Source organism: Diceros bicornis, chromosome 5 (assembly GCF_020826845.1).
Source record: "Diceros bicornis minor isolate mBicDic1 chromosome 5, mDicBic1.mat.cur, whole genome shotgun sequence".
Lineage (NCBI taxonomy): Eukaryota > Metazoa > Chordata > Mammalia > Perissodactyla > Rhinocerotidae > Diceros > Diceros bicornis.
Window position 1 is genome coordinate 70,831,878 of NC_080744.1, and position 27,336 is coordinate 70,859,213.

Below are 27,336 nucleotides of genomic sequence, written 5' to 3' on the forward strand. Positions count from 1 at the left end.
TCTTCCTTCCTTCAGCTGAGGGATAGATCCATGCTTATATTTAGGTGCCCCTGGAGGGTCAGCTTTCCTAGGTCCCCCCTACCATGTCTGCTTCAGTGCAAAGGCTTCTATCAACTATAGAACAGTCCTCAGTGTGGGAAATGTCTCTTTCCTTCCCCCAGACTAGGACTCCTTAAGGGCAGGAGCCACGGGTCCTCCTCGCGTCTCCAGCCTCCAGTGCTGGGCCTGGGGGAGGTGGGCTGCGTGGGTGAAATCCCTTCCCAAGGCTCGGCCAGCTGACGGCGAGGCGGGGTTGCAGAGTGTGGGCCGTCGGGGTTAGCAGCCACCGCAGGATCTGGGTCCAGATTGGTGCTGAGAAGCCCTTGTGCTCCCGTGTGGCCTTTTAAAGCCAGTGAAGAGGTTTTCTGGGGGCCCAGAAGCCCTGAGCCCATTGGCCAAACTTCCTGGGAGAACCGGAGCAGATTTGCATCAAAAAGAACACTGGCTTCATTGAAATTCTCCTCGTCTTGAGTGAAACAAAACTACGAAGAAAAGGCAAGTTTCAATCCTGAACAACTTCACCGCTGAGGAGTGTTTTGAGCTTCTAAAAATAGAGAGGAAATGGGCCTCTGTGGTCCACTCCAGTCGCCGCCTCCCCCCGCCCATGCCCGCCCCCACTGCCCACTCAAGGCCAACCTCTTGCACAGTGCGAGACTGAGCTCTCTGCGGCAGATGCCTGTGGCAGATGCTACGCCGTCCTGGAGCTGGACGCAGCTGCCCACGCGAGGACCCCAGCATGCCGGGCAGCAGAGAGGCCCCACGGGAGAGTCGGTGGGACGCGAACTCGGGGACCACCCAAGAAAACTTGGGAACCAGGTAAGTTGGCGGTTGGGTCTCTGTCTGCTGAGCCTGTGGGCCAAGGTCTGGACTTGACTCTGCTGTGTGAAGCTGGGCAAGCTGCTTCCCTCTCTGAGCCTGGGAAGTGAAGGGAAGGGTCTGGATGATCTCTAAATGGAATAGGCACTGAACTGGGACGTGTGTCGTTTGGAGATGTTACTTAGCCTCTACCTCCCCGTGTGGCCAAGAGGGCTCACCGCGGAATGAGTCACATCCCAGGGACAGGAGTAGGGGGCTGCAGTTAGATGGAGGAAGAGTTTTTCAGTCAATAAGAATGTTTCTCTGGGGGCCGGCCCGGTGGTGTAGTGGTTAAGGTCAGCATGCTCTGCTTTGGCGGCCCGAGTTTGCGGGTTCACAGGTTCGGATCCCAGGCGCAGACCTGCACCACTCATAGGCAGCCACGGTGCGGCAGCAACCCACATACAAAATAGAGGAAGATTGGCACAGATGTTAGCTCCAGGCCAATCTTCCTCACCAAGAGAAAAAAAAAAAGAATGTTTCTCCGTCTCCTCAAGGGGGCCTTTGGCGTGTGGAGTCAGTGACAGACAAGGACGGGGGACAGCCAGAGCGTCTAGCTCCAGCTTCTGTGTGACCTTGGCAGGCCCCTGCCCCTCTCTGGGCTGCAGCTTCCTTGTCCATACATGAGTGCACTGGTTGAAGTTTCCCAAAACCCTGCCGCTGCGTATATCCCACTAACCTGTGATTCAGAAGAAGTGGATTCGATTCGTCAGACATTCACCAGTGCCTGCACTGGCCCCGGCCCCGGCCCTCTGAGAAGTGGGGCCAGATGTAGAGGGGGGATAGGCCCCTTGAGGTAGGCTAGCCTGGACTCCCAGGGGTAGATGCTGGATCTGCTCTGGGCACCGGCTGGCCTGCCACATCCCCTCCTCCCTGGGGTCCAAGAGCTCAGGGAGCAGGGCATCGAGGCACTCCGCCCCACGAGGCCCTTGTAGGCATGCTTCAGAAACTCAGCCCTTGAAAACAAGAAACAAGGTGAGCCAGTTCTCAAGATTCCCTGCCCCCAGAATGAAGGGCCAAGGTGGGGGTCAGGAGCCCAGTGCCGCAGGCCCATGCGATAAGGGGGGGCAGAAGGTCCTGTGTGCCCAGCCAGGGCCTGGCCACTCTGGAGGAGGCTGAGCACCTGGGCTCACAGACACCTGGGCCTGCTCTGCAGATACCATGAAAGGGAGGGGCCAAACCGGGGCTGAGCCCCAGCCTAGCGCAGGGGAGGGTAAGGTGAGGTGCCCGTGGGGGAAGAGACGGCTGAAAACCCAGAGCTGGAGGGCCAGCCCCTCTGCTTTCTTGCTTGGTGACTTTGGGTAAGTCATTTAGCTTCTCTGAGCCTCAATATCACCCTCTATGCAAATGAAGACAAAACGCTTGACTCCTATCGACCTTGCAGAAACGTTGGGCAGATTCTCTCAGCTGGTGTGGATGAAACCTTCCAAAAGCACAAGGGCTGCCACTCCCACAGGCACAGTAACCCTCCCAGCAACACCCAGCGGCTCTCTTAGCAGCAGGCCGGGGAGCTCAGGCCTTGGGTTCCCATCCAGCCTACTCCGGACCTACTCTGACCCTGGGCAAGACACCCTCTCTAAGCCTCAGTTTCCCCATCTGTCAAATGGAGAGGATAATGCCTGCTCTCTCAGCCTTGCAGAGTAGCTGTGAGGACAGGACTTTGAACCCTTGTTCAGTGTTGTTCTAAAGTCAGAGACGGTTACTGCTGCAGCAGCCCCTGGCCATTTCTCTGCCCCTCCAGCAGCAAAGGGCTCCATCTCGGGCTTGCCCATTTGGCCTGGCCTGGTAGGCACAGGCAGGCCACTGCTCCTGGGGGAGGGTGGGCCTGCAATTCTCCAAGAGCCTGAGACGCCCTCCCCCTCCCCCCTCCCCTTCCCACTGTTGCAGAGAGGGAGGCTGGAGGTGGGGGAGGTGGAGACCAAGAGCTAGAGTAGCGTTGCACACCAGCCTGACCCACGTGAAGTCCCTTTGTGCCACACCGGTTAAGGGCTGGAGCAGAGTGGTACGGGCAGTGTCTGGGGGGAAGGAGCCAGGCCGGGGCCAGGAGAGGCAGAAACTGCTGGGCTGGAGCTGGGACCCGTCTGGCACTGATCTGGCAGCTTGTGCTCTGTGCCCTTTGAGGCTGCAGCCTTAGACCACGCCATCCATTAGAGGCAGCCATCCCCGTCGAGTACTGCCAGAGCCCCTGTTAAACTATCTGTCCGGTAGAGACACCAGGCTCCCTAAGCCTGAAGAAGTCCAGGCTGGAGAAAGGGCTTTGAAGGGACCAGAGAAGGGGGCAGTTCATCTGGGGTTTGAAAGGTTGTGGATGCCCGGGTGACAGGCAGGGGCACCGTGGGGATGAAGCTGTGGTGGTGGAGGGGTTACAGGTGGCAGACCAGTCAGGTTGGAGGCAGGCTAACTCCTGGGTCTGAATAGTATGGCCAGACTAGGAGTGGCCAGGACAGAGGAGGAGGCAGAGAGGAGCCCCAGGAGGCACGGAAGCAGCAGCAGCAGCAGCAGGAGAGCCTAGTGTTGGGGAGGGAAATCCGGCAGCGGTGAATACAGGCTGGAAGGGGGGGTGGGCTGGAGGCGGGGGCCGGGAGACAGGAGCCTGCAGGCTCAAGTCTGGCCCAGGGAAGGATGGTGAGCTCTGAAATGACCACACTCACCTGGGCTCCCAGCTGCCTCTCCCAGCACTGCCTGCCCAAAGGCTGGTGCAGAGAGGAGCCCCCTCAGAGCCAGGGGTGTGGGGCAGGTGCAGGAGGCTGCTGCAAGCCCAGGGGAGAAGGCTGTTCTCACTGATAATGCTTTCCAAGGATGACGGGGAGTGAGCTCCCCATCTCTGGAGTGTGCAAGCCTAGGAGGAACAAACAATTATAATGCAAATGCTACTGAAAGGATACAGGCATTCTTAAGAATATGGAATATCTAGAGCCTTCTAGGTCTTCCCAACTTCCTCCCCCCACCCCCCACTTCCTCATTATATGAAACTTGGTTGTTGCAAGTTGTTGTTTTTTTCATTTTTTGGTGTCTTTATTGTTTTTCTCTGTTTTCATAAGTATACATTCATCTATTCAAAATTATTTACTGTTGAATATGTCAGGCACTGTGCTAAGCACTGAGGGATATCATAGAAAACAGGACAAGTCCTTGACTTAAGGAGTTTATGTACTTGCGGCAAAGACAGACAAACAAATAATTCTACAATTACCTGGTAAACTATAATTGTGATAGGTACCATGAAGGAATTAAGAAAAAAAAGGAGGGAGTTTGATCAATGCCACAGAATTGTATACTTAAAAATGGTTAATACGGCAAATTTTATGTTATATATATTTTATCACAATAAAAAATGCCTTTAAAATGTTGGTAATTTTTTTAAAAATTATGGACAAAATGTAACAGAGGTCTGACTTAGTCTTGGAGTCAGGGAAGGCTTCCTTGGGAAAGTAACATTTAAGCTGAGACCTGAAAGATGAGTAGGAGGTGGTTAGGAGAAGAGATTGCTAGGAAAAGGATGTAGTGTGTGCAAAGGCCCTGAGGTGGGAAGGAGCTTGTAGTGTTTGAGAAACTAAAAGGCTAGTGAGCATAGGGCAAAGGACTTGGGAGTAAGTGCCACAGGAAGGCAAGATACTGGTGTCAAGAGTTCCAGGACAAAGGGCAGGGCACATCTGGGAAGTCAGAGTCCCTGGGGCAAATAACCCTAGCCCTGGTCCCAGACATCTGAATGCAGATCTGGATGCCTTCAGGATGCAGGTCAGCCCAGGCCAGCCCTGGGTCCTTGTACGGGTTGCAGAGTCGTTAGCTGGGGAGAGCAGAACCCAAGCTGGCCTGGAGTTAGGATGCTGGGCCCAAAGCTGCCTTACTCTGTCCCCAGGCAAGCCCCTGAATGGCAGACTCTCAGGCCAGTGGAGTTTTTTTAGGTCACTGAGTCTAACCCACTTTGTTACAACATTCATGTATGATCAACCTACACTCACCTGAATACCTCCAGGGCTGAGGACCTCACTTCTTATCTCTTTGTCTCTGCAAAAGACACAGTTTCATCTAGAGACAGAGGAGGCAGGAGAGAGTCCTATTTCACAGTGGGTCCTATGAGTGACCTCTGCGTCCTGGCTTTAGTCCCTCCTCCCCAGGCAGCCCCAGCTCCTTGCAGGGGAGCCTGTGAGGAACACGTGAGGTCAGGGCTGGGAAGGTGTTTTGGAAACTGTAAAGGTCATGACCACGTGAAGGACATTTAGGCCGTAGTTCAGACTCTAGTCCCAAGAAGCTGTAAAATAAGAATTTATATTTGCAGGATTTAACAGGTTGTGTGTTTTTTATTAATGGAAGCGAAACTTTCATGTGGTGAAATGTACAGATATGAGTATAATCTGATGACTTTTGACAAAAAGTATACACCCATGTAATCAACAACCCAGTAGAAATATAGAACCGTTTTCATCACCCAGAATGTTCTCTGTGCTGCCTTCCAGTCAAGTCTCACCCCTACTCTTCCCTAATCAACCAGTTTTGAATAGCCACTGTTCTGGCTATCTTTGAACATCATAAAATGGAATCATACAGTATCTGTTTTTTTGTGTCTAGCTCCTTCCACTCATGTTATGTTTGTGAGATTCATCCACATTGTTAAGTGTTTCAGGGATTCATTCTTTTGTGCTGTTGAGTAGAATTCCCTTGTGTGTCTCTACCACAATTTGTTTATTCATTCTCCTGTTGAGGCCACTTGTGTTGTTTCCAGTTTGGGGATTTTATGAATAAAGCTGTTACACATTGTGGCAGGACTTTTGTATAAGTTTTTTGTGGACATATGTACTCATTTTCTTTGGATAAATCTCTAGGAATACAGTTGCTGGATCAAAAGATAGGCAGGTGTTTAAAGAAGCAGCCAGTAGTTCCCCCCGTGGTTGTACTGTCCCCACGAGCAGTTTCTGTTGCTCCACGTCTTTCTCAACACTGGGTATTTTCTAATTTTTCTAAATCTTTCTAATTTTAGCCATTCTGGTGGGCAAATGGTGGTATCTCATAAGGGCTTTAATTCTAATTTCCCTGATAATGATGTTGAGCATATTTTCATGTGCTTATTGGCCATTTCTATATCTTTTCTTTTATGAAGTGTCTATTCAAATCTTTAGCCCCTTTTGTAATTGGGTGCTTAATCCTTTTATTATTGATTTGTAGGTTTGTTTTTTTTTTTTTTGCTGAGGAAGATTCACCCTGAGCTAACATCTGTCACCAATATTCCTCCTTTTTTGCTTGAGGAAGATTAGCACTGAGCTAACATGTGTGCCAATCTTCCTCTATTTTGTATGTGGATCACCACCACAGCATGGCTGACGAGTGGTGTAGGTCTATGCCCAGGAACCAAACTTGAGAACATGGGCTGCCGAAGCATAGCACACCTAACTTAACCACTACACCCCGGGGCTGGCCCTGTAGAGATTCTTCATATATTCTGGATATCAGTTCCTCATTAAATATATGTATTGCAAATGATTTCTCCCAGTTTGTGGCTTATCTTCATTTTCCTAATGGTGTCTTTTGATGAGCAAACATTTTTTATTTGATAAAATCCAATTTATCTAAATTTTTTTTTATGGTTAGTGCTATTGTGTTCTCTTTAAGAAATCTTTGCCTATACCAAGGTCATAAAGATAATTTTCTATGTGTTCTACTAGAAGCTTTATAGTTTTAGCTTTTACGTTTAGGTCTATGATTCATCTCAAATTAATATCTTCTTTCTTCCACATATTTATCCAGTTATTTAAGTGCCATTTGTTGAGAATAATTTTTTTCAGTATTAAATTGCCCTGGCTTCTCTGTAAAAATGTCAGTTGACCATATATATATGGGCCTGTTTCTGGATTTTCTTCCACTGAACTATTTTCCTATCTTTATGTCAATACTGTACTATCTTCATTCCTACAGCTTTATATTAAGTCTTGAAATCAGGTAGTGCTGGTCTCTAACTTGGTTCTTTTTTTATTTTCAAGATTGTTTTGGCTATCCTAGGTGTGGCAGGCAGCCTCTAAGATGCTCCTCCGTGATTCCTGCCCTCTGGATTCTTGTGTAATCCCATACCCTAGAATGCAGGCTGACTTAATAACTCACTTCTAACAAGTAGAACATGGCAAAGTGACGGGACTTCACTTCAGAGATTTGGTTGCAAAAGACCATGCTTTCATTCTGACTGCTGTCCTTCATTTTCCTCCTTGCTTGCTCTGAGGGAGGGGGCTATGTGGCAAGGACTTGAGGAAGACCTCTGGCCAACAGCCAGCGGGGAATCAAGGCCTTCAGCCCAACAGCCTGCAAGGAACTGAATCCCGCCAACAACCACATGAACGAGCTTAGGAGCAGATCCTCCCCCGCTTGAACCTTCAGATGAGACTGCATCCCTGGTTCACAGTTTGATTGTATCCTCATGAGAGGCTTTGAATCAGAGGCACTCAGCTAAGCCACACCTAGATTCTTAATCCAGAGAAAATGGGAGATGATAAATGCTTGTTTTTTTAAGTCTCTACATCTTGGGATGCTTGTTATGTAACAATAGATTACCAATACACTAGCTCCTTTGTATTTCCATGCAAAATTTGGAATCATCTTGTCAGTTTCTACGGAAAAGACTGTTAAAATTCTGATTGTGAATGAACTGACTCTATATTTCAAAGTGGGGAGAATCTTCTGATCCACGTACATGGTATGTATTTCTATTTACTGAATTCTTTGATTTCTCTCAATTATGTTGTGTAGTTTCCAGTGTAGATGTCATGCACATTTTTTTCTTAAATTTTTTTCTAAGAATTATACGGGTTTTGTTGCTATGTAAATTGTATTTTAAATTTAATTTTCTAATCATTTGTTGTTGGTATATAGAAATACAACTGATTTTTAAAAATATTGACCTTGTATCCTGTGATCTTACTAAATTCGCTTATTAGTTCCAGTACTTTTGTTTTAGATCCTCTAGGATTTTTTAATATAGACAATTTTGTTATCTATTAATAAAGATAGTTTTACTTCTTCCTTTCCAATCATTTTGCCTTTTAATTCCTCTTGCCTTATTGCACTGGCTAAGACCTCCAATATAATGCTGAATAGAGGTAGTAAGAGTGGACATCCTTGCCTTGTTGCTAATATTTTTAGCATTTCTAGTGATCTTTATTCCTTCCTGTAGATTCATGTTTCCATCTGGTACAATTTCCGTCAGCCTGAGAGAATTCCTATAGCATTTCTTATAGTGAAAGCGTTCTAGTTATCTCTTGCTGCTTAACAAATTACTCAGAAATGTGATGTCTCAAATCAACAACATCATTTATTGTCTCTCATGGTTTCTATGGGTCAGTAATTCAGGAGCAACTTAGCTGAGTGGCTCTGGCTCAGGGTCTCATGAGACTGTACTCTAGAAGTCAGCCAGGGTGGCAGTCATCTGGAATTGGAGGCCCTGCTTTCGACCTCACTTATAAGGTTGTTGGCAGCCCTCTGTTCCTCACTGGCTGTGTTAGTTTCCTACTGCCACTGTAACAAATTACCACAAGCTTCGTGGCTTAAGACAGCAGAAATGTATTCTTTCACCGTTCTGGAGGCCGGAAATCTGAAATCAGCTAAAATCAAGATGTCAGCAGAGCTGTCAGCAGAGTCTCCAGAGACTCTAGGGGAGAATCCATTCCTTGGCCCTTCCATCTTCTGATGGCTACCAGCATCCACCCTTGGCTCGTGGTTGCATCATTCCAATCTCTTCCTCTGTGGTCACGTTGTCTTCTCCTCTTCTGCGTGTGTGTCAAATCTCCCTCTGCCTCCCTCTTGTAAGGATACATGTGGTTGCATTTAGGGCCCACTTAGATAATCCAGAGTAGTCTCCCTGTTTCAAGATCCTTAATTTAATCACATCTGCAAAATCCTTTTTGGGCAGGGGGAGGGAGCATATAAGGTAATATTCAAAAATTCCAGAGGTTAGGAGATGGATATTTTGGGGGGACATTTTTCAACTTACCACACTGGCTGTTGGCCAGAGACCTTAGTTTTGCCAGTGGACCTCTCTATAATCTGCTTGAATGTCCTTTTGATGTGGTGGCTGGTGGCTGGGTCTGTGGCCATCTCAAAGTCTTCTTTTTTTTTTTTTTTTATAATTATTTATTTATTTATTTATTTTTCCCTCAAAGCCCCAGTAGATAGTTGTACGTCATAGTTGCACATCCTTCTAGTTGCTGTATGTGGGACTCAGCCTCAGCATGGCCGGAGAAGTGGTGCATCGGTGTGCACCCGGGATCCGAACCCGGGCCGCCAGCAGCGGAGCGCGAGCACTTAACCGCTAAGCCACGGGGCCGGCCCTCAAAGTCTTCTTTACTCATATATCTGGTGCCTAAGGTGGGAAGACTCAATAAACTGGGATTTGGAACAGCTGGGGCTCCTCAGTGTCTCCCTCTATTTCTATGTGGCTTCTTCACATGATCTCCTTCATGATGGCTTCAAGGTAGCCAGACTTCTGACACAGAGGGTCAGGGATCCAAAAAGCATGAGTCCTGAGAGATTGGGGAAAACTGTATCATCTTTTATGATCTAGCCTTGGAAATCACATAATGTCACTTCTACTACACTGTATTTATTAGAAGCCAGTCATTAAGGCCATCTCATATTCAAGGAGAGGAGAATTAGACTCAACTTATTGATGGGAGGAATGTTAAAGAATTTGCGGGCATGGTTTCACACCATCACAGAAGTGTACTGGTGAAAAATCCTCTCATCTTTCATTTAAATGAAAAATGTCATTATTTCACCTTTGTTTTGAAAGATATTTTCACTGGAAAGAGAATGCTAGGGTGATCATTTATTTATTTTAGCACTTTAAAATATATTACATTGTCTTTTGGTCTCCTTTGTTTCTTATGAAAAGTTAGCCACCATTTCTATCGTTGTTTCCTTTTATGTAATATGTTTTCTCCTCCACTTCTGCCTTGGTTGCTTTTAAAACGTTATCCATATCTTTGATATTCAGCAGTTTCACTATGATAAATTTAACTGTGGGTTTCTTTTGTTTCAATGCAGCTTAGGTTCACTGATTTTCATCTATAATTTCTAGGTTTTCATCTGTAATTTTTAGGTTGTTGTTTTTGACCAAATTTGAAAAAAAAATTAGATGTTATTATTATTAATTTTATTTTGTGAGGAAGATCAGCCCTGAGCTAACATCCATGCCAATCCTCCTCTTTTTTTTTTTTTTTTTGCTGAGGAAGACTGGCCCTGGGCTAACATCTGTGCCCATCTTCCTCCACTGTATATGGGACACCACCACAGCATGGCCTGACAAGTGGTGCGTTGGTGCGCACCCAGGATCCAAACCTGCGCCACCAGCTGCAGAGCGCGCACACTTAACTGCTACCCCATGGGGCCGGCCCCTAGACATTATTTTTTTTAATATTTTTTCTGCCACATTCTCTCTTTCCCCTTCTCAGAGACTCCAATTAAGTGTATGTTAGACCACTTGATAGCATCTCACAGGTCACTGAGGTTCTGTTCATTTTTTTTAATATAATGGCTTTATTGAGATATCATTTACAGACTGTACAATTCACCCATTTAAAGTGAAAAATTCAATGGTTTTTAGTATATTCACAGAGTTGTGCAGCCATCGCCACCATCGATTTTAGAGCATTTTAATTGTCGCCAAAAGAAACCCTAAACCCATTAGCAGTCACTTCCCATTTCCCCTCAAGCCCCCAGCACTAGGCAACCACTAATCTACTTTTTCATCTCTGTAGATGTGCTTATTCTGGACATTTTACTTAAATAGACTAATATATCATCTATTGTGAATAACTTCTTTCACTTAACATAATGTTTTCAAGATTCACCCGTGTTGTATCATGTATCAGTATTTCATTCCTTTCATGGCCAAATAATATTCCAGTGAATGGATATGCCACATTTTGTTTCCCCATTCATCAGTTGATGGACATTTGGGTTGTTTTCACTTTTTGGTTATTATGAATAATGCTGCTATGAACATTTATGTTCAAGTTTTTGTGTGGACCTGTCTTAATTTCTCTTGGGTAGATACGTAGGAGTGGAATTACTGGGTCATATGATAACTCTATGCATAACTGTTTGAGGAACCACCAGACTGTTTTCCAAAGCAGCTGCATTACCACCGGGAGTGTATGAGAGTTCCAATTGCTCCACATCCTCAACAACACTGTTAGTATCTGTCTTTTATGTACAGCCATCCTAGTGGGTGTGAACTGTTGTCTCTTTGTGATTTTTTTTGTTAATAATTTTATTTATTTTTTCCCCCAAAGCCCCAGTAGATAGTTGTATGTCATAGCTGCACATCCTTCTAGTTGCTGTATGTGGGACGCGGCCTCAGCATGGCTGGAGAAGCAGTGCGTCAGTGCGCGCCCGGGATCCGAACCCAGGCCGCCAGCAGCGCAGTGCGCGCACTTAACCGCTAAGCCACGGGGCTGGCCCTCTCTTTGTGATTTTGACTTGCATTTCCTGATAGCTAATGATGTTGAGCATCTTTTAATGTGCTTGTTGTCCATTTATATATCTTCTTTGGAGGAATGTCTCTTTGAATCCTTTGCTCAGTTTTAATCAGGTTATTTCTCTTTTTATTATTGAATTGTAAGGGTTCTTTATATATTCTGCTACAATTCTCTTATCAGGTATATGATTTGCAAATATTTTCTCTCATTCTGTGGGTTATCTTTTTACTTTCTTGATGGTGTTCTTTGAAGCACAAAAAGGTTTAATTTTGATGTAGTCAAATTTGTTTATCTGTTTTTCTTGTGTTGATTGTGCTTTTGGTGTCATAACTAAGAAGGCTTTGCCTAACTCAAGGCCACAGAGATTTACTCTTATATTTTCTTTTAATATTTTTACAGTTTTAGCTCTTATATTTAGGTCTTTGATACATTTTGAGTTAATTTTTTGTGTACGGTGTGAGGAAGTGGTCCAACTTTCTTCTTTTGCATGTGGATATTCAGTTGTCCCAACACCATTTGTTGAAAAGACTATCTTTCCCCATTGAATTTCTTGGAAACTTTGTTGAAAATCAATTGACTATAAATGTGAAGGTTGATTTCTGGATTCTATATTCTATTCCATTCTTCCATATGTCTATCCTTATGCCAGTACCACATTGTCTTGATTACCCTAGGTTTGTATTACGTTTTGAAATCAAGAAATGTGAATCCTCCAACTTCGTTCTTTTTCCAGATTGTTTTGGCTATTCTGCGTCTTTTGAATTTTCGTATGAATTTTAGACCAGCTTGTTAATTTATGCAAAAAATCCAGCTGAGATTTTGACAGAGATTGTGTTGACCTGTAGATCAATTTGAGGAGTATTGCCATCTTAACAATATTAAGTGTCTTGAACTTGAGATGCCTTTCCGTTTGTTTAGATCTTCATTAGTTTCTTTCAACAATGTTTTGTTCTGTTCAATTAAAAAATATCTTTTCTCTCTACTCTTTGGATTGAATAATTTCTATTATTCTGTCTTCAAGTTCATGAACTTTTTTTGATAGTTTCCAATATGCTGTTGAGCTCATCTGGTGAATTTTTCATTTCTGAGATTCTGCTTTTCTTGTACTTTCTATTTTTATGTTGAGATTCTCCATCTGTTCATCAATTATGTTTATTTTTTCTTTAAATTATCAAGCATGTGTTAGTAGCTGTTTTAAAGTCCTTGTGTGCTTATTCCAACATCTATGTCATATCTGAGTTTGCTTCTATTGGCAGCCTTTTTTCCTGATTTTCGCTCACATTTCTCTCTTTTTCAGATGTGCAGTCATTTTTTGTTCTATGTTGGATATTGTGATGATATGTCAGGAGTATGTTGAGTATAAGAATTTAAAAAGACGTGCTTTCAACTAGTATCTCAGCCACAGGGCTCTACCTTTATGAGCCAAATGTTCCACGTTGCTGAGGTGTGTGGAGAGGCGTCAGGATCCTCATCTGACTTTAGGCAGTGCATATAGTGGTTAAGAACATAAAATCTGGAGTCAGATTGCCTGGATTTGAATCCCAGCTATTTTAATTTCTAGCTGTATAATCTTCAGTAAGTTACTTTCTGTGCTTCCATTTCCCCACAAAATGGGGATTATTATTCAGTGCCTACTTTGTAGGATTGTTGAGATAATTATATGAGTTAATACATGTAAAACAATTGGAACAGTGCCTGGCACATACCAAGGGCTCAGTAAACACTAGTTCTCACTTTTAAGAAAGTGAAATGATGTTCCCCTGAAAGACCAATCTCCTGCTCCTCTGGGCTCCCACTGCATGACCCCCTTGCCTGCCATGTTCACAGATGCCTCTCATGTGCACAGACCATGTAGGTGCCTCTCTCCTTCACTTTCCTCTTTAGACTATGGGCTCCTCCAGGGCAGGGACCAAGTCTGGGAGCCAGCATCCTCACATTGCAGGGGCGTGATGCCCCTATTTGTGGAAGTCTGACCGACAGCTTTGCCTCCTCCCATACACCATGAATTCCTCTAGCTGAGAACTGGTCCTGAGCCTGAAGAATAGGCAGTATTCTTCCTTTTTCTCATCTCCCTAGAAGAAACACGGAAAACCACCTATCATGAGAGCTGGGACTTAGAGACCATCCCATCCACGCCTTCATTTTACAGATGGGGTAGCAGAAACCCTGACAGGAGAAGGAGTGTGCCCAAAGCCACACTTGTGGTACTTCAAATAAAACAGCAAGTGATGGGAGATGGCAATTTTCTAGGAGTCATTTCAGCTCTGCCCTCCCAATGATGATAAAAAGTGCCATTTGGCAGTTACCTGTGTCTGTCATCAATACAACATAAGAAAATGGTTTAATTATGATTTAATACATACACCTTGCTTATAGGCGATATTTTCAAAACATTAGTTGGAGGAGGGGTATACTAAAAGGGTCTGATGATGAAAGACTGGAAGCAGGGGTTTAGAGGACCGTGGGATGCCCACTTTTCTACATCTCCCCTCTTTTTTCCCCTGCCCCGCCCACCTCAGTCACCCAGTAGGCCTGAGACCATTGGGTGCAGCCTGTTGGTTAAGAGCATAAACTCCGAAACTCACCTGCCTGAATTTATATCCTGACTCTGCTAACCAAAAGACCCTGGACAAGTTATATAATCTCTCTGTACCTCAATTTTCTCATCTGTAAAGTGGGGCTAGTGATAGGAACTACCTCACTGGGCTGTTGTGAGGATTGAGTGTGTTGATATATGTGTAAGGTGCAGGGAACATTCCCTGGCACACAGTAAGTGCTGCATACACGTTAGCTACTAGCTATTACTATGATTATTCCTGTTTTCCCCCTGCCCCCTGAGGCCTGGGAGCCTGGCAACACCCAGCCTTGTAGCCTTCTCCTTGCCTGGTGAAGCAGAATTCCAGCCCAGGCACTCAAATCACCAGTCACAGACAGAAAATTGGAAGGCCCTTTGTCTGGGATGTATCCAAGGAAACTGAGTCCCAGAGAAGACCAGAGACCTGCCCAAGATCACCCAACTGTGGCAGAGCCTGGGCTAGAATCCAGTTGTCCTGGAGCCCAGAGAACTCTGTCTTGGGCATGACCAGCCCGCCTGCCGACTCTTTCCGGACTTTGTAGTGCAACTTGACGATTGAAGCATTTATTTCTATGCAGGCTGTGTGATTTGGCTTGACAGGGTTGGACACTCTGGGCGCTGCCAATTGGGTGAGAAGTGAGCTGGCTGGCTGGACTGCCCCCACCCACCACAGCAGGAGCCAAAGTGAAGCTGGGACGAGCCTTCGGAGCTGAGGCCTCTCAACAAGCCCACTCCTGTTGGGGCCTTGGACCGGGGGCTCGGTCACAGTCAAGAGTCCCAGGGTGCCTGCTCCAAGTACATTCCTTCTGGTGGATATCGGGGGAAATGTCTTAGACAGCCCTGCCCTGTCCTTACCGTTCCCAGAGACTGTGGGTCCCCAGAAGATCTCTGCTGTGGCCAGGGACCCCTGTGAGCTGGGAGACCAAGGCTGGAGGAGGTCCACAGCCCAGGTCTGTCACAGGGGCCTTTGATCCCTTCCTTTCTGCGCCAGCCTTCCACACCATGCCATTGCCTAGGACGCTTGCCCTCTGCCTCACATGAAATAATCAAACCTTTACCCCTTGCCAACTTTCTCCCTTTAATTTTGTTGTACCCCCTACCCCAACCTGGGTCTGGTGACCCCACAGTGACCTTGAATGCGTTTTTGTTTATTGACGGTCAAGCCCATCATCTCTAAGCCTTCGAGGCAGGGACCAGGCTCACTTTGCTCACCCTGTCCCCTTGCCCCCTGCAATGTCTGCACAGAGGTGATGCTAAGTCAATAATCGTGGTAGGAAGGAGGATCCTCATGGAGCTGTCAGTCAAGGGCCAGAGAGAGATCATTTCTGACTCTGGGAATATGGACTCAATTAAGATTTTTATTTCATGGTAGATAATTATGTTTAAAAAAGCAACACCCAGCCTTTAAATCCTAAGTACTCTGGGAGGGGCTCAGTCAGGGCTGCCCCAGGAAGAAGCAAGAGAGCTGCGGGCCCCTCCCAGAAGACTTCCTGGAGGAGGACGGGTCTGAAAAACAGTAAGAGGCTTCTGCCAGGGCAGGCCAGCTTATGGCTTTGGAAGGAGATGGGAAGGAAGATTACACATTTTGCAAGCTTCCTGATCCTGGAATAAGCCCATTTGCCTGGCCTCCTCATCAATTTGGAAACTCTACATCCAAAGTGATCATCAAGCCTCCCACTAGGCGCTGAGAGATCTGGGAGTGGAGTTCCTGCTAGGCCTCGAAGTGAGGATATTTCCACCACCACCCTCACCCACATCAACCCCCAGTGCCAACTCCTATCATTAACATCACTGCTCTGTCCTCACCAGGAGAGTGGGAAGAGGAGCAGGGAGCAATCCACGTCCTCTTCAGGACAGAGGCGGGATCTGCTTTCCTTTCTGAGCTTCACTGTGGCTGCTTGTTAATACGGTGTGGGCTTCCAAAGCCCCCTAGGAGCCCCGAAACAGCAAGAGAGCGTCTGGGTGCATTGATGGGGGGTGAGGGGAGGGCTTCCAGCAAGTTCTCAAAGGTGCTCATAACCCTTGGGAGGCTCAGGACCAGCAGTCCAGACCTGAATTGTCAAGGCATCCCAAGGTGGCAGTGGGCAAGGATTACTGGGAAAAGAGGCCTTTAAGGAGCTAGAATTTGATGAAGGGCAGAATTTTCTTGAAGCTGGTGCACTGGCATCGACCTACCAGCTTAGTGTAGCGATCTAGAAATTGTCTGCCATCTGACTGGGTTGAAGGCCTTGGAACAAGCTCTGACCCCATCCCTGCTGCTTTGCCCTGCGCCTTGGCCTTCAAATTAGGGCTTAGAATTTCCCCCTAACACCCAGTGAGGCTGCCTCCATTTTTTCATCTTATCCAACGCCACAAACCTGTGAGTCTCTAAAGTGAGGGAGGAAGCGGAGGGGGCATTAGAGGGCGAAGGGCAAGTTGCAGAGACATTTGTTACCATGGGATAGAGGCTATCCAGAGGCAAGGGTGAGAGGGAGTGGTTGGCTGAGTTTTATGATGCAAACAATGGGCAAATCTAGTGTACGTGGTGTCCTAGCTTCAGAGCTCGTCGTGGAGCCCTGGTTCTCAGGTGCCGACTCTGCCTCTTGCTGGGCATGTGACACGGAACGAGTCTACAGCTCTCTGGGCCTCTGTTGTCTCATCTGGAAAAGGGGACTATTAATAAGTTACAGGGCTGTTGAGAGGATGCCAAGAGCCAAGACACGTAAAGCACTTGGCACGTTACGTGTATTTAGTAAAGAAAAGTAAAAGAAAGCAAAAAAAAAAGGTCAAGCTTCCCACCCAGCCCCAGGGCTGGCTCCAGGTGGAGGGCCCAGTGGCAGAGCAGTGTCTTTCTGTGCCTCTACCAGGGACAACAGCCAACAAACTTCCTCTCCTTCCTTTACTGGCAGGTGCCTCTCCCGCCTCCCGCCTTTCTTACGTAAGACTCACAGGTGGGCAGCTGGGGCCTGTGCCAGATGGGTCAGAGGTACCTGGAGCCACACCTCACGTGCAGCCGCAGGGCAGGCTGGGGTGGGTCCCCACTCACACCCAGCCTCACTGCCTCATCACCTGGAAGCCAGGGCACTGGCAGGGCTGGCTCCCATACTCACGATGCCTTGGCTGAGGGAGCACAGGGGATGCTGAGCCCGCGCCTGCCAGCCGCAGGAAGGAGGAAGGTGAGCACCCTGCAGCAGCCACTGTCCTGGGCTCTCCCTCTGCTGTGAGTCCTCTGGGGGGGTCTTTGGGCCGGGAATTGGGAGTCGAGAGTGGTGAGGAGCTGCCAGCGGACTTGATCTTTGAGGTGAGACAGGCCACGCAGACTAAAGAGAAGGAAGGGGTCTGGGGCCCGCCGCGCAGGACAATGGAGAGGCCAGTGTGGACGCAGCAGGGAAGATGAGGCTGTGCAGTTGAGGACTCCAGTGTGTGCAGAGGGACTGGCCTGGGTGGCCAGGACTGTGGGACTTGGAGGAGGCACTGCTCTTCTCCCTGCTTGGGGTTTTTAGGACTTGGGGAAGCACCTGGGCAACGTCCTCCATTGAAGACACTCTCCAGCCTTCTGGGAGACAGTTTCCCACTTCCACTGCCCCTGAGTAGAGAGAGGAGAGAACTAGAAAGAATAACAGGGAGGGCAACCAGTGATAGTCAAGATCCTTTGCAAAGGAAGTGTCCTGGGAGGCTGATTTATTTGCCCATCCTGCTAAGGATTGGCCCTGGGAAATAGACCCGAGTCCGAAGGCAGCCACCTGATGCAAGGCTGCATTGTTCTCAATGCGATCGATCAGAGAGTGTGGGCTTAGAAGGCAGTAAATGACAGTCAGGTGCCTAGCCCTGGGAGCCGGTGAGTCATGCCCAGGAAGGAGGGCAACTGCCCTCTGGCCCAGCCAGGCCTCGGGCTGTGACTCACACTGTGTCTCTGTTGCAGGGCGATTTGGTGGAGCTGGGCCTCCCTGGGGCTGATGCGGCTCTCCCGGGGGATGCTGGGACATGTTCTCTGAGGTTCTTGCTCTCTCCCGGGTGAGCTCGCGGGGTGCGGCCGCACCACGGGGACCATGCCAGAGGTGCTCCTGCTCAGGTCTGCCAGCTCCATCCTGAGGACCGTGTAAGAACAAGGATCCCACCCTCCTCCCACCTCCAGGCCCCCACGCTGCCTCCCAGGGAGAGTACCCGGGCTTGGCGCGGCACCTGGACCCCTAGACTCAGTCACCCTCCTAACCTCACCAAAGAATTTTCCTCTACCTACTGCCCACAGGACCCGTGAAAGTCCACCAGTAATGATGACAAGAGCTGACTATGTTCTAAGCACTTGTAACATCTGATCCTCGCAATAGCCACAGGATTTAGGCAGAAAACTAAGGCTCAGAGAGGTACAGTGACTTGCCCATGGTCAAACAGCTAGTCAAGTAGGTTGAACCCAAGCAGGCCAACTCTGGAGAACCTCAATTCTATGTTGTTTCAAGAAAGTATTTATTGAGCACCTACTGCATACAGAGCAGTGGCCTGGCTGCTGAGGGCTGAATGGGAAGAAAGGGCAACAGAAATAAATAAGAGATGGATCCCCACCCAGGAGGGATTCACATGGAAAATGAGGGCTCCCCTCAACTTATTTGTCACACACATAGTGACAACTTGAGAAGGATAAGATCCAACCAACATTTGCTGAGCTCCAACTGTGTGCCTCAGCGCGTACTCAGGGCCAGAGTTGAATCAGATGTGACCTCTGCTCTAAAAGAACTTCCCAAGCCACGTGTGACCTTCAAAGCCCAAACTTGAGTGTCCAAGGGCCACGAGGGTGAGACAGTGTTGGGGATAAGCCAGGAGGGCTTCCTGAAGAAGGAGCTGTAGGAGGCTTGGCAGGCTCTGTCTTCAAATGGTTCCCTGTCAGCTCCTCCAGCAAGGTAGGAGGAGAAAAGAGAGAGCAATCAACCAGAGCTGGTTAAGAAAAAGGGAGAGTGCGGGCTTTCCCAGACTCCTCTGCCTCCCCCACAAGTCTCACAATATATTTGCTCATACATGCCCTTCGAGTGTTTGCCTGCTCCTCGTGCTACTGGGCAGGTGCTCAAGACGTTTGTGTTTCTGTGAAAGGAGAGTAAAGGCAAAGTGCTTATGGTGTGTGCATGAGCTGAGGGGAGAACAGACTCCTGTCCTCATCAAGGTGGTCCTTTTGAGAGCTTGCTCTCCCTCCTAGGAATGAGAAAAGTAGATAGAGGCAAGTCAGCCTCCTCGGGCCGTTCTCCCTTTTAGAACTTCTGTCCCTGGGACTGTAGCCAACTTCTGGAGTACTACACTCCAGGAAGAGTCTAATTTTCCAGAATGACAGGAGTACTGTGTTCGCCACCTTTGACAGGCTCATTGTGCTCACGACGACAGTGGTCGCACCTCACCTATTGGGGTCATTTGCTGGCCACCTGTGCCTTCCGGAGTAACAGCAAGAATCAGGAGGGCCCACAATGCTTTTCAGGAGTCCAAACAGTAGGGATTGCTCCCCAAATCTCTGGGGCTTTTCTTTGAGGAAAGCATAAATTCCACTTTGGAAGCCGTCTTCTCTGATAAGTGACAATTCTAACAAGCTTGGCTGTCTAGTTTAGTTGTCTGATTTCCTAGCCTGCTACAAAGAGAACCTGCTAAGTCGGAGGGAGATGAATTGCTGGAGGCCAGCACACTGCCTGTGGCAAGAAGTGCCCGCCAGTAACACAGGCAAGGATTAAAAACCAAAAACCACAACCACCACCACCAACGACGTGCGAGGCAGCGGCCACATTGGGAAAGGGCAGACGGCCCTAGACGTGATGCCGTGTGGCTCACTTCTGTGTTAGGAGCCAGGCCAGTAAAGTCTGTTACTAGTTACGATCCTGAGTGAGCAGGAAAAAGTGACAGGGAGGTTTGGCAAATTCTGTTGCAGGTGATAAGCAAGGGTGACATCCCCTTAAAGGGACTAAATCTTGAAGGTTCTAGCAAGAGAAAAGGCACATTTGACTCCTTTGGACAATCAGGTTTTGACATTCTCTTAATCAGGCATCCAATATTCTTCAGGCACAGGGCATGGAGGGTTGAATAAGACCCTCCGTGGGCCGTCCTCAAGGGTAAGTGAGGTGTTCCTGTCACACCAAGTACAAGCAGAGGCCAGGTCCACCCTGTCATTGAGGGAGGAAAAGGACAGAACAGGGGAGGGGACAACAACAGTGTCTGAGCCACAAGAGACTTGCTACTGCAATGGGCTGCCAGACGGTTGGGAAAAGGCCGCCACCAGAAGAAGGGGGGGTCCCGTGAACAGAAGCTTCTACTTATGATGAGTATGCCTTGCCCTCGGCTTCCTTACGTGGCTGTCTTTTCATTTAGTTTTTGTTTAGCTATTCTAAAACCAGAACCAGTTTACACAAATTTTATTAGCTGCCTGTGCCTTTTGATGGTGAGGATTTAAGAACAGACTTGTTTGTGAGGAAGGAGTTAAGATGGTGGGAGATTACAGCCAGTGATGGCCTTGGCAGTTTGGGGGTGGCTGCCCAGCTGGTGGTTCAAGCACCGGGTTTGACCTGTGGCCGGCCCTGTCTTTTGAGGACACGAGCCAAGAGAGAGCATGGACATTACACCAAGCTCACAGTCTTCCCCTGGACGCTCACAGTATAGGGCCCTCAGCCTAGTTTTGTGTCCCCCTCATTCACCCTGTAACCATCTGAGCCCAGAGCTCAGGGACCGTTTGGTAACATTACAGTCTTCTTTGTCCCAAAGTGGAGGTAGTTTCTACTGGACAACCCAAGATAGTAGTGACAGTCACCGATGACCCAAAGTCAGCTGGACAAGTTCCACAGCATTCGGAACGCTCTGTTTCCCTCTGCCTGGCACAGGAGGCCTCACCTCAGAAGCATGCTCTGTCATCTTTTCAGTCCTTCCAGCAGCCTCCCTGGAGAAGGTCACCATAGCAAGAGAAGGGCCACTCCAGCCCCGTGGCCCAGGCCTTGCTCACAAAGTTTCCAAGAAGGGGACCAGCTTGGCCCCCCACTCATCCCTCTTCCCCCCATCCCCTCCCTTCCTAACCTCCTGATGTCTTTTGCTTTAAAACTTATCTCAGGTTCTTAAGCAGACTGCTGCCAGGTGGGCCTGGGTGTGTTCGCAAACTTAGTTTGAACCTGCAGTACCAGCAAGACGTAAGGCGGAATGTGAGAAGCAGGTAACTGTCCCAGCTGCCTGGGAACTGGACAGGGAGAGGACTAGCCCCACCCTGACAGATAGACAGGACTTCCTGGAGCCAGGGTCCTGCCCTCAGGGCTGCCATGACCAGCTGCATAGGTTCCACACTACACAACTCCAGGAGGATCTGTTTACATAGCTGATGACTGTGAAATGTGTCCCTGGAGTTGTATAATGTTGCAGGCTTGCTCAATCCTGAGGTGTGTACTGCACTCATCCAGCCAGGAGGTTGAGGTCAGGCCAGTTGAACCCTGAGGAGGAATGGTGCTGAGGAGCAGTGAGGCTGAGTTGAAAACAGAGGCCCAGTAACCCCTTGGGCTGTGTTGGCTGGAAGAAGAGACCCATTGTCCACGGCCACCAAGCCTGGGAGGCAAGGGGGATCTGGGGCAGGGGTGAAGGCAGATGGCATGAGCCCCAGGTCTCCCTGGTCCCATGCTGTTCCTCTGTGGGCGAACAGACATAGGGCATACCCATAGGCACCACTGAGGAGGAGAGGTCCTCATTTGGGGGCTTGCTCAGGACCCATGAAAGCCCAGGCAGGTCCTCAGCTCCCCTCTGACTGTTCTCAATGCCTGAGGACTGGTGGGTGTGCAGAGTGGGGGGTGACACTCCTCCCAACCTGGAAAGCCTGCATTCCATGGAGCAGTGCTCAGAATCCTCCAGCACTGGACCCCAAGCCTTTCCTTGCCCAGATGGGGCCACTCAGCCCAGAGAGAGACATGCACTTGCCCGGAGTCACACAGCAAATTAGAGCAGAGCGGGACCTGATTTTTCTTTCTACTGAGTCCTGAGAACCTGCATGGAGAGGTTGGGGTGGCGGTGGGGGTGAGGTTGGCCCCTGCAACTACTGAGGTTTTGTCCCCTGACCCCCACTGGGAGGCAGAGATGCCAGTGTCACCCCCGGAGGTGCCAAGATGTGTGCTGAGCCAGTGTCCGGGAACCCAGGCCAGCCCTCCACATTCTAACAATTGTTTTCTCCCCTCCGCCGCCAGCTCCCTGACTAATGTGCAGACGCTCTCCGAAGAGTCCCTCAACCGTGCTCCCCAGCTCTCATCCCCAGTGAAGGTGAAGGATGCCCAGGTGGAGTCTCCAGGTGAGCCACTGGGGGGCTGCTGGGCAGGGCGGAGTGGGGCAAGATGGGAGTGGAGAACTGAGCTGTCCTGGGTGTGCTGGAGGGGGCTGAGGGGAGACTGAGTCCAGGCAGAGGCGAGCTGGGGGGGCCACAGGATGGAATTTTAGGAGACAGAGCAGACAGAAATCCTGCTGATCTCCATGCCCCCAGGGACCCCACCATGCCCCTTCCCTCATGGCCACCATCGCCACCATCAGGGCCAAGCATGGCAGGAAGTAGTGGGGGCAACATTTCTTTTTCAAGGAGGTTGGGAAGGAGAGAGGCCAGAGATGGGGAGACAGCTGGGGCCTCATCACAGGCCAGGCTGTGGGTACCTGGGAGTTCAGCTCAGGATTGTTGGAGGATGGGAGGAGGCCCAGGTAACCAGGGCCTTGGAGTCTCCAGCCTGGTTAACTGGGGCAAGGAGCAGGCCGCTGGGTGGAGGCTGGCAGGGTCTGTTTCGGAGGCTTGGAAGCCCACATGCTCTTTTAATGACTGTCACCCTCAGATAATTGCACCTTAAGGGAGGCTGACTTATCATTTCCCCTGAAGAGTCATCAAAACTATAATAATAACAGAGCTTTTATTCATTTTTATTGGCTGTACAACAATATTGTAGCAACAACAGAAGTTAAAACAAACGTGAACAATAGGTGCCTGGCACAGAGGGTCACCGCCTCCTGAGTTCTGCACTGTCCTTGGGACGGTACATTGTTGCCATCTCGTGCTGGCCTCTGTCACCTCTTGGGGATGCAAGCTTCCCCCGAGGTGCTGCCCTGCTCGGTTGTGGATTTTCCCAGCTGCAGGCTCCTCAGAGCAGCCAGGCTGCTGGGCTCTCGTGGGACCTCAAGACACTTGCTTGGGTGCTTGTGTGGGAGCTGTGTCGCGGGGGATGGCAAGCTGACTGTCAGGTGGTGGTGTCTGAGCTGGTCGCGATTTTGCATGATATCCCTCAGTTTGGGTATGCCTGGTGCCTTCCTCATGTTAGACAGGGGTTATGGATTTGGGGGAGCGAGTGGTAGTGTTTGAAGTGAGACTAGCTTGGCGGGAAGGGGCTAGAGGAAGCCAGTTCCAAGGTTCCCTGAAGGCGGCAGTGATGAGGCCAAGACCAGGGACGGGGGCAGAGGAGGAGGCCCAGGGCCTTTGTTCTGGGGCCTCTTCTCTCAGAGTTTCTTCTGACCTGGCTTTCCTTGTCAGAGGGCAGGCCTGGTGTGAGGAGAGGGACAGAGCCAGGACTTCTCTACCCTGTCAAAAGCCTTGTCGTGGGCTAGAGGGTGGAAGGCAGGGCAGAGGTCACCACGCCCATAGTCAGTGAGGAAACTGAGGCATAAAGAGGAGTAATGAGGGGAGACTCCTGGCCTGGGCCCTGGGTGCCCCGTCCCCCAGGCCGCCTGGCTCCTTGGAGACCAAATGCCAATCCCCTCACCCCAGCAGGGCTTGCCACTGCCATCAGACCAGCTGCCCCTCTTCCAGGCTGAGTGTCTCAGGGTGGCCTTTGCAGGGATCTGGCCTGAGGGGTGGGGGTGCACTTTCCAGGAGTGAATGCTGCCTCTCAGGCCCCTCCTCAGAGAGAAAGGGCCCAGGCCAAGGAGAGGACCGACTGGTTTCAGAGGAGAAGGTTTGAAAGGCACCAGAGAGACCAGGAAGGCAGCCGGCTTGGCCCAGGCAGTCTCCCACGTTCTCCTCCCAGGAGCCAGGGCGCCTCACTGGCCTGTTATGCTGCTGCGTCACCTCGGGCGGGTCCCGTCAGCTTGCTCAGGCTCCGTTTCCTGACACTGGGTAATTCCTTCTCTGCAGTGCTCCGAGAGCTGCTATCAGCATCAGGGGCTTGTGCACAGCTAAGCTCTGGAGCTCAGGAGGTCCTGACGTGGCCAATGGCACTGATGTGCTTGCAATTCGAGGGGCAGGAAGGGAGCCAGTGGGGGGAAAGCTCAGAGGAATGAGTAGTCCCCAGCCCTGAGGGCTTCAGTTGCTCAATCTGGCTGCTCCACAGCGGTGGGGCACACAGAATAGACACGTTTTCAACAAATGAGTAGGGAATCCCAGAGAGGGTCCCATCAGAGGGGGCTGGAGCGGGGCCATCTGAGCAGGCAGGCCCGGCGGGGGGCAACGGGAGCATTGGATTTAAAGGGGAGGGGGGACGGATAGGCAAGCACAGGGGAGGCAGCAAGGCCATTCTGGTTTATCAGGACTTTGGGTAGCTGGTGGGGACAGCCAGGCTGGGCGTGTGCCAGGACCCTCCATCTCATGTGAGAGCCAGGTTGCTGGGGATACTGAGATGGACAAGCCACATTTCCTGCCCTCAAAGACCTCCTAGTCTGAGGGCAGACAGGCCCTGTGTGAAGGCACAGATAGGCTGAGGAAGGAAGGCCTGCTACCTGGGAACTGGGTGATCAAGGTGGGCTTCCTGGATGAGGAGGACCTCTAGCTGGCCTCAGATCTCAAGCCTGCCCTGGGCCTGGGCCTGGGCCTGAGCTGAGAGGTCTGCCCTTGGGAGCTCAGCATCTGGGGCTGGTTATAAGAAGGAAGGGACAGTCTGGGAGGGCTAAAGGCGCTCCTGGCACCATTGCTCTCAGCAGGCACCCAGAACAGATGCCCTAAGGGACCCAGGGACTGCCCAGAGCAGAGCCAAACAGGCCTCATTGGCTTCCACAGGCCTGGAGTGGGGGTCATGCTCTGCCCAGCCCCCTCTCATGTGCCCCTCAGGGTCCCTGGGGGTGGAGTGGCAGGCTATGGGATGCAGCCGCAGTGAGATCTAGATTCAGCAGGCATCGAGTGCCCACCGCATGCCAGCCTCCACGGCTCCCCGGCAGGTCCTGCAGCGCGGGCTCCAGACTCCACGTCGGGGAGGAGGCTGGAGCGACCGCAGCTGGGAGGGAGTCTTGAAGCTGCCCTTTCACAAAGCACTTTCCATAAGATTGAGAAAAGGCAACTATCTCTATTGAAGACTGTTGGGAAGGGAGAAACTTGGGGATTATGAGAGGTGTTAAATCCTTCTTCCCCACACAGCTGCCCCCTTAATAACAAGAGCAAACTGTTATTGAAGATTCACCATGTGCTAGGCTCTGTGCTAAGGGATTGACTTGTATTCTTTCATTTCTCTTCATAGCGGCAGTGGGGTAGGTACTTTTATCACGCCCATGTGATAGAGGAAACCAAGCTCAGAGAGGTTCAGCGATTTTTCTCAGAGTCACATGGCTAGTAAGCACTTAAATGGCCACACTGCCTGTCTGGAGCCAAGATAGCAGTGCGGTCCACTCCAGGCCTGGCCAGCCCCTGCCTCCCCTCCAGGTGACTGTCAAGCTGGCAGCCCCTCTGGGAAGCTCTTGCAGTCTTACCTTCAGGGAACACAGTTCACCTGGGTCTCCTTGAGATCCCAAGAAGCTTGAGGGTCCTCGAGCTCTGGTCCCCAGGCTGGGTTCCAAGCTGCCCAGATGGCTGTACCCCCAGGGAGGAGCCCCACTGAGCTGGGCCACAGAGCTGCCGGATCTGACCTCCACACAAAGGCAGCCTTGTGCCCGGCCCTGGAGACACTTTCCTTTCTAGCCCTTTCTAGGTTAAGCATGAACCCCAGCTAGAGCAGGGCAACATCAAGACCGCAGGGAAGGGGAGGGGATCCAGCAGGAGCAGCTGCTGGGGATGGGGCTGGTGGAGGGGCTGGCCTGGGCTAGGAAACCTGCACACCCACTGGGGAGCTTTGAGGATGCTGGGAGGCTGAGCACTCAGGCCAGCTTGGTCTCCAGCCCCGTGAGGCCCTTGACGCATCAAGCGATGCACTGGGCCTCCTTCTGTCCCTCACTCCCACCCTTCCCAAATGTTTCAAGGGCATGGGTGGTGTTTCAGCTGGAGCCGTGACCTGGGGAGCCAGAAAGGAGACAGATATGACTCTTGTCCTCAGGGAGCTCGCAGCCTGAGGCTGGGGAGTAGGGAGAGGCCCTAGAACAGTGGGAGGCAGAGGACCCGCTGTCACTTCAGCCTTCGATGGGAGCAGGGGGAGGGGAAGGCAAGAAAGTCTTGCCAGAGGTCAGAGGAAATTAGAGTAGGTGGCTCCTCATCTGAGAAATGGGAACAGGTGGTGACCCTGGCCCCACTGGCCAAAAAAAGTGGAGCTTCTGGGGACCCTTGTAGAAAGATTTTCCTTATCAAAATGTCCAGTTCTGTCATGTCACAAGTGTGTATTAGGTGCTACGTCCAGGCCCAGAGTTGCCCAGGTCTGTCCCCAGGGTGCTGACCAGGTATATGTGCAAGGGAGGGGTCAGAGGCTGGGCAAATGCCCAAAATAACATGGAAACAGCCTCAGGCAGCTGGGAAGGAAGTGCAAGCAGTGGGATGCAGAGGTCAGACGGCACCCCCATCAAGGCCGGTAGTGACTACAGGCATTGCTGGGTCTCAGGCAGGGGCCACAGGGGCCAAGGCACCCACGCAGCCCCTGCCTGGAACATTCTTCCTGCTTGGGTGTCTGCTGCCCAGCTGTCGCCTCCAGGGCTCATTCATAATTCAGATGGGGAAACCAAGGCCTGGGGAGGGCAGGTGTCTGCCCAGGGTTACTCTGTTTAGTGGCCAGAACGCAGACCTCCTGACCCTTGGACGAGAAGGCTGGTGAGTGGCCGATAGCAGCAGGGGCTCCTCCCTGGCCTGCCAGGAGGCCTCGGGCACAGTGGAGCTGCAATCACCAGCCTTCTAGCAGTTACATTCTGTACTGCTTTGCCAAGGTCTTGACAAACTGTTCCCGAGCAGGTCTTGTCCTTATCTTTCATCGTGTCCTGAGGCATCATCCTCTTACATACTTCCCACGAGTGCCTGGCATGGGCTGAGCAAGTACCCGAGGCCCTCAGCAAAGTGTCCCTCTATGAAGAGAGGGACCCTCGTGGGGCTAGTCTCAGGCTGGTCTTTGCGGCAGGGGCTGCGGGGTCCAGTGGCCTGAAGGAGCGTTCTTGGCAAGGGACCTGTCCCAGGCCTGAGAACCACCTTTGCCCCAGGACCAGTGTGTCCTCCATCTGCATAATCAGCTTCGTTACTAGGCCGTTCCCACAAACTGCAGAAAACACTCCGGGGCCTCGGCTCTCGTGTCTTTCTCCTTCCCTAATTGAGAGTGACTTCCTCTGCTGTTTAGATGCCTTTATTCCAGAGAC

At 50.2% G+C, this 27,336-nt stretch overlaps 1 protein-coding gene across 3 annotated transcripts in view; it reads left to right on the forward strand.

Moving 5' to 3' along the window:
- The first annotated feature begins 617 nt into the window (after positions 1-617).
- Positions 618-27,336, forward strand: part of ACSBG1 (acyl-CoA synthetase bubblegum family member 1) — a 57,229-nt gene continuing 30,510 nt past the window's right edge. The window contains exons 1-4 of one of the 3 annotated variants that reach the window (XM_058542183.1): positions 16,521-17,084; positions 17,831-18,007; positions 20,975-21,073; positions 22,086-22,186. In XM_058542183.1, the coding sequence (XP_058398166.1) occupies positions 17,958-18,007; positions 20,975-21,073; positions 22,086-22,186 (250 nt within the window). In that variant the 5' untranslated portion in view covers positions 16,521-17,084; positions 17,831-17,957. Of the gene's footprint in view, positions 856-16,520; positions 17,085-17,830; positions 18,008-20,974; positions 21,074-22,085; positions 22,187-27,336 lie in introns of those variants that run through there. The other 2 variants (XM_058542182.1, XM_058542184.1) reach the window with 2 other exon arrangements.